We start from the raw sequence: 7,115 nt of genomic DNA, 5'->3' as shown, positions 1-7,115 counted from the left end.
ATTCCTCTCGGTAAGGTTTGAGATCCTTAATAAGACACATTTTTTTTTCGTTTGACATGTCTGACGTGAGAGGTGGATGGGAAGTCTATAATTGTAGTGTCAATATATATAGATGTGTGAAGTAATATACGTTAATCGTAATTTCTGGTGAGGATAGATAGAGGACCAATATTTTTTCTTCTGTTATTGTACACAATCGTATATTCTTATTCAATGTTAGATACTATAAACTTTTTTCCGCAAAAGATGGTAACCAATTAGGGAAGTTACATTTAATTGATTTTGTATTTTTAGAATATCTTGCTAATCAATCATTTATTTATTGTGTGCATTTTACGTGGGGAGAAAGGATGAAGGAAAGAAAAAAGGTAATATTTGATTTGTTAGAGGGGGTCGATTTTTTGGGGATTTATCTTTTTAATTAGTTGGGCTAAGAAGATAAGAATGATAAATTTACGCCCAAAAACTTTAATTTCAGTCAATGGGCTTTAAAAAACGGGTATGGATTGGCTAAACCTCTTTTTAACACTACAATCCAAGATTCCAAACAATCCTCTTTTTAACATAGATATCAAAGTTTCCAAATAAACCCATTTTGTACTTGAGTTTTAATAAGAGAGATGTAGGGTTTCGTGTAGTTGATGATGGTTTACGGTTCTATTTAACCAGTTTGTGTCCGTGATGATTGTTTAGTGTTCCAACTTCAATTTGACTTGTCTGAGATGGATAATTGTCTGATAATGGTTCCATTTAACTTGTCACAGATGGATTCTTCATCAACTCCAAACCGAGTTTCGTTTGACAACAACAAAGATGTAGAGGACGAAGAAGAACAAGAATTGACTACTCCAGATAGTAGAGGCAAACGTAAAGAATCTCCTACAGCCAATGAAGCCAATAAAGCGCCCATGATTCTTCCTCCAAGGTCCAAAATCTGGAACCATTACACAAGGACGAAGGATAAGCGTGACAAATGTATCTGTCATTACTGCAAGAAGAATTTTTGTTGTAAAACAAAATCGGGAACTAAAAACTTGCTGAAGCATATCAGCATATGCAAACAGTTCTACTCGTATTCAGATGGCCAAAGTTCAACTCAGCAAGTCATAGATGAAGAAGGGAATGTGATGTCTACAAAAATCAGCGAAGAAACTTTCAAAGAAGCAACCAATGAGATGATGGTGATAGGGGAGTTACCATTATGTTGGGTAGAAAGTGTGGCTTGGAAACACTTCTGTAACAAGCTATCTACTTGTTTAATTCTTTAGTTTATTGGACTAGTTTTGATTTCTTTTATATAATTTTTTATTTATCTGTGCAGATGAAATTAGACAAACCTGTGTCAAGGAGGACCTCAACAAGGGAGATTGTAAAGATGTACTTGCAGAGGAAGGCTGCTATGAAAAAGTGGTTTGAAGCAAACAAGCAAAGAGTATCTCTGACTACTGATATTTGGGAGGCTAAAATAACCCGTAAGCATTTTGAATCTTAAATTAAATGAGTATGTACTGATATTTGGGTGCTTATAGCTAACGTGTTGGCATGCTTATTATTGTTCACAGGAGCAAGTTACATGGTGGTGAATGCGCATTACATTGATGAGTGTTGGCGATTGGAGGGAAAAGACTAGATCCACACCTTGATCTGATGTAATTCTGAAGCTTATCATGGGTTCAAACATGTCAGTGATCACAAAGGTCAGGCAATCTCTAGGGTTCTTTTAGATGTCTTGGCTGATTGGGGAATTGAGAAAATATTTTGCGTAACTGTTGACAATGCAACTGCTAATTCATCCGCCTTGAGAAGATTTCATGGTCAGTTCTCTTTAGTGTCTGATGATGCACTAGTTTTAGATGGAGAATGGTTGCATATGAGATGTAGTGCACACATCATCAACTTGATTGTGAAGGACGGATTGACTGATGCTAATGAGAGTGTGGATGCAGTCCGTAATGCTGTAGTCTATGTTAGAGGTTCAGGAAATAGGTTGATATCCTTTGAGCAGAAAGTAGAATCTGGTAGAATGACTAGGGGAAGCTTGCCTTTAGATGTTACTACTAGGTGGAACTCCACTTACCTAATGTTGAGTACAGCTTTAAAGTTTAGAATTGTGTTTGACAAGATGGAGACAGAGGATAACCTCTACAACGATTATTTTATGGAGGTGGGGGATGGAGGTGGGGGATAAAGGAAAGAAGAGAGCGGGACCTCCTCAATACGCTGACTGGAAAGCAATCGAAAGACTAGGTCGTTTCTTGGTGATCTTCTACAACTCTACACTAGTTGTGTCTGCGTCAACATCTCTCAATGCTCACAAGTGTTACGAGGAGATTGTGAACATAGCCACCAACCTTCTGGCGTTAAGTGAAAGCACAGATCATGAGCTGAAGGATAAGGCTGAGGAGATGTTCAAAAAGTTTGACAAGTACTGGGATGGGCTGAAGAACATCAACAAGATGTTAATTGTGGCAACAGTTTTTGATCCAACAAAGAAGATAGTGCTGGCAAGCTTGTGTTTTGATGAGCTCTACGGGAAAGACAGTTTGGAAGGGAAAGCAATATATGATTCGGTGATTTCTGTTTTGCGCAGTTCATTTAAAGAGTATGGTGCAAAATATGGGAAGGAAGCCGGTGGGAAATCTGATGAAGCTAAAACTAGCAACAGTGGATCCACTCCTTGTAGTCGAGAACTGAGCATGATTGGTACGGATTTACATGATGATGGTTTAGGTTACAAGCAAATTGGCCGAAGGTACAAGGAGATGCTTAATGAGATTGGAGTAAAAGATAATCGGGATGAGCTGGATATATACTTGAAAGAAGGAGTTGAGAATCCGGATATGATGGCTGGTGTAGAGTATGATGTGATCTCGTTTTGGAAGCGAAATTGTACCAAGTTCCCAATTTTGTCGCGGATTGCAAAGGATGTCCTTGCAATGCAGGTTTCTTCTGTTGCATCCGAGAGTGCCTTCAGTACAGGTGGAAGGATCATAAGCCCATCTCGAAGCTGCCTTACTCACTTCATGATTGAGGTATTGATGTGTACTGAACAATGGCTTAAGCAAGACATTTCTTGCGAGTCAAGAGTGCTTACTAATGCAGAAATCATTGAAGACATTGAAGAACAAGAAAAGATTAAGAGAGGTATGTCATCTATCTTGTAACCTTTAGATTTAAATTTTGTTTCTTTACTGATTTGATTTGTTCTGTCTTGCATCAGAATTTGCTATATGACACCAAGAGCCTCTTCGTTTCTAAGGTATTGCACTAAACACCCTTTGGTTTATAATGATTTGCTTCTGTTTCAGTTTGTTTTTAGCTTAACTTTTACGTTTTTCTTTGGCAGGAGTAGTACGTTCCACATCATGATTGTCAAGTACTCCTAAGCTAAAGATTGTTCCAATGTCTCTCATTTACTTGTGTGTCTTTCAGTTTACGTTTGTTGTTTCTTTTAAGTCTTCAGTTTCAAAACTTTTAAATGTTGTTATTTTCAGTATTGATGCGTTTTAGGATGTTGCTATTTTCTGTTTTAAAAACCTTTGTATTCAGTTTCACACATTCAGTTATGTGTTTCTTTTGATTTATTTTTTTTTTTGTCTTTTACTTCAGTTTAACCCGAACCGATCCAAAAAAAACGAACCCAAATAACATATGGTTACTTTATGGATTTTCAAATATGATATAAACCGACCCGAAACCGAGGTGTTAAGGTGTTATATCCAATCCCGACCCGTAGTTAGAAAATTCTAGAATGGGACCTACAAGGTGATATAAAAAGAACCGAAATCCGAAATACCCGACCCGAACGCCAACGGGTATCCGAACGCCCAAGCATACCCCCAAACATCAACCCTAAACCCTAAACCCTAAACCTTCAACTCTAAACCCTAAAACATCAACTCTAAACTCTAAACCCTAAACCCTAAACTTCAACTCTAAACCCTAAACCGTCAACACTAAACCCTAAACTATCAACACTAAACCCTAAACCCTAAAAAGTAAACTCTAAACCCTAAACCCTAAAAATTTAACCCTAAACCCCAAAACATCAACTCTAAACCCTAAACCTTCAACTATAAACCCTAAACTCTAAACCCTAAACCCTAAAACCCTAGAGTTGATGTTTTAGGGTTTAGATTTGAAGGTTTAGGGTTTTAGGGTTTAGAGTTTATGTTTAGGGGTTAGAGTAGATGTTTTAGGGTTTAGATTTGAAGATTTAGGGTTTTAGGGTTTAGGGTTTAGAGTTGATGATTTAGGGTTTAGGGTTGATGTTTTAAGTTTAGATTTAGGGTTTAGGGTTTACGTTTAGGGTTTAGAGTTAATGTTTTAGGGTTTAGATTTGAAGGTTTAGGGTTAGAGTTGATGTTTAGGGGTTTAGGGTTTAGAGTTGATGTTTCATGGTTTAGGGTTTAGAGTTGATGATTTAGGGTTTAGGGTTGATGTTTTAAGTTTAGATTTAGGGTTTAGGGTTTACGTTTAAGGTTTAGAGTTGATGTTTTAGGGTTTATTGTTAATTTTTTAGGTTTTAGGGTTTAGAGTTTACTTTTTAGGGTTTAGGATGTACGGTTTAGTGTTGATAGGGTTTAGGGTTTAGAGTTGATGTTTCGGGGTTTAGGGTTTATAGTTGATGATTTAGGGTTTAGAGTTGATGTTTTAAATTTAGATTAGTTAACCATATGTTTTTTTTGTCAAAGTTAATCAAATGATTATAAATGTTTTTTACCTTTCATTAAAGATGAGTGTAAAAGTGGTTAGTCTAAACATGAAAAATGGTAATTTAAAAATGGTATTTTTGGCAATTTCCCTAGTATTTTTAAAATAAAATGGTAAAAATAAATAAAAAATATTTGTAACTACCAAATTTTTTTTTTAACATCATTGTTAATGCCGTCTACAAAACACTAAACTGTAAATCTTAAACACGAAACCTTAAACACTAAACCATTGGATAAACTCTTAACCCTTTGGTAAGTTTAGGGTTTAGAGTTTTTTTACGGCGTTTAGGGTTTAGTCTTTAGAATTTAGTGTTTAGTGTTTATGATTTAGGGTTTAGGATTTACCGAAGGGTTTAGGATTTACCAAGGCTTTAGGATTTTGGGTTTAGTGTTTTGATGACAGCGTTAACAATGTTAAAAAAAATATTTTAGCATCTACTACTATTTTTTATTTACTTTTACTTTTTTATTTATTTTTAAAACATAATATGATTTGGCAAATTCTTATTATTTTGTTTTAAAAAAAACTGCATATGAAGTGACAGACTATCATTCGTTGGTGAACTTACAGATATCCAAGAAAAACTTTAAATAATCTGCATGATCGTAGGGATCCGACAAAAAAATATTATTCGAACGTTTATTTGTTGTTTCGGATAAAAAACTGTTAGATAAGGGGCTTCAGTTTAGAAATGAATGATTAACAAAATCTGTTTGGTCAGATTTATATTTATATTCATATATGTTGTTGGTGGGTCAATTATTTTCAAATAAATAAAAATGATTTCATAAAAACTGTATACAAAACTAAGATATAGAATAGACGTTCAAAAGAACTTATACCATGGTCCAAAAGTGGTAAAACCATGGTATATCATTTAGACGTGCGCTCAGTGGTGCCCGCATTCTTCTCTTTATTTTTGTCACTGAAGGATCCATGCTTGACCTCTTTAACAAACTGATCTTCATGTAACCGTAGTCGGTTCTTATGATTTCTTGAACGTCCGACTAGATCTTTCTTCCTTCCGACCAAGTGTTCTTTTTTCCATTTGCCTCTGCTTATGTGTGCTTTGGGTGTTTTCCGTATATTCATTTATGTGTGCCTTGCAATTTGGCCATCCGAATGGACATCTGTCCATTCCCTTCTGTTTGGCCATAAACTGTCCAACCACTCAGCACACTTGCACCAAGACTTGTCGCCCAAAAATTCCTGATAGACCACCAGTCCATTAACAGTCCCTGTCCAGCCAACTGCCCTAACTACCTAATACTCCTTTCATCTAAGTTGAGGTTCCTGGAATCTGGTCTAGCTAGCTGAGCCCAGAGTGCCAGTTAATCCAGCTGATCCGGCCTAGATGAGCTTAGACCTAAGCTCCTTCCACTAGGTCAAGCTATCTTCATTCCTTTCCTAACTCGTTCCATCTTAATTTCCCCATTTCTCTTTATTTCTTTGGCTAATTATCTATTTTCCTGGACTTATCTCTTTACTTCAGACCATGCAACACATGTCTTGATGTCCTTCGACCGAATGATCGTTCCCTTGTCCCATGGTCTGTGCCGACGACCCTAATGTGGATAGGAGAATGACAATTTATATTTTGATTGATTAATATCCTATTGAATTTTCAAGTAGGACCCCATTTCACCTTTGTTATTAATTCCCAAAAAGATTTGATTGATTGCTTTACATTTTTAGGCATTCTCTTACCAGAATGTAGAGATGACTTGTCAAAGTTAATACACTGCCCCAAAGCTTTTTCATATGTCCTAACAACTTTCATAGTTTCCCGTACAGAAAAAAAAAGATTATCCTCAGCAAAAGAAGGTGCTACACCGGGGCTAGCGCATGAGATACTCATTTCCGTTATCTTTTCTTGCTTTTTCGCATGATTAAAAATGCTAACTATTGGTTCTGTATATAGAATAAATATTAAAGGAGAACAATGATCTCCTTGACACAATTCTCTTTTAAGGACAATAATGCATTTGGGTTGACCATTTAGAAGGACATGATAATTCACAGATGTTATTCGTCGCATTATCTAATCAATCCAGGTTGTCGAGAACCCTATCTTCTGCATGACAGCTTTGATAAAATCTCATTGTATCAGTCATAAGGTTTACTCATGTCTGTGTTCATGAGCGTTCTCGTGTTTCTTCCTCCCGTATTCGATACTCTTTATATATGTTTATTCATTTATATGACATATTTCAATCGGTCTCTCATAGTCTTATATTTGTCTCGAACAGCTATTTCTTCTGAAACAATCGAAATTCTTGATTAATTTTCTACCTATCTTTGTGGAATGCTTCTTTCACTACAAGAAAACATCGGTATTCTGACGGACATTCCGACGGAAAATGAAATCCTCGGAATTTCCCGAGGAATTTCCGAGGAAA

The 7,115-nt window shown here is 36.1% G+C and overlaps 1 protein-coding gene across 5 annotated transcripts in view; it reads left to right on the top strand.

Moving 5' to 3' along the window:
* Positions 1-3,582, top strand: part of LOC106306763 (zinc finger BED domain-containing protein RICESLEEPER 2-like) — a 5,745-nt gene extending 2,163 nt beyond the window's left edge. For 3 of the 5 annotated variants that reach the window (XM_013743504.1, XM_013743502.1, XM_013743503.1), the window contains exons 3-8: positions 765-1,236; positions 1,322-1,472; positions 1,563-1,697; positions 2,178-3,144; positions 3,221-3,259; positions 3,347-3,582. In XM_013743504.1, the coding sequence (XP_013598958.1) occupies positions 1,668-1,697; positions 2,178-3,144; positions 3,221-3,234 (1,011 nt within the window). In that variant the 5' untranslated portion in view covers positions 765-1,236; positions 1,322-1,472; positions 1,563-1,667 and the 3' untranslated portion in view covers positions 3,235-3,259; positions 3,347-3,582. Of the gene's footprint in view, positions 16-764; positions 1,237-1,321; positions 1,473-1,562; positions 1,698-2,177; positions 3,145-3,220; positions 3,260-3,346 lie in introns of all 5 variants that reach the window. The other 2 variants (XM_013743505.1, XM_013743506.1) reach the window with 2 other exon arrangements.
* Positions 3,583-7,115: the final 3,533 nt, after the last annotated feature.

This window comes from Brassica oleracea, chromosome C7 (genome assembly GCF_000695525.1).
Source record: "Brassica oleracea var. oleracea cultivar TO1000 chromosome C7, BOL, whole genome shotgun sequence".
NCBI classification, from domain to species: Eukaryota; Viridiplantae; Streptophyta; class Magnoliopsida; order Brassicales; family Brassicaceae; genus Brassica; species Brassica oleracea.
The sequence above is the reverse complement of the archived record's forward strand: the minus strand, read 5'-3'. Positions and strand labels throughout refer to the sequence as shown.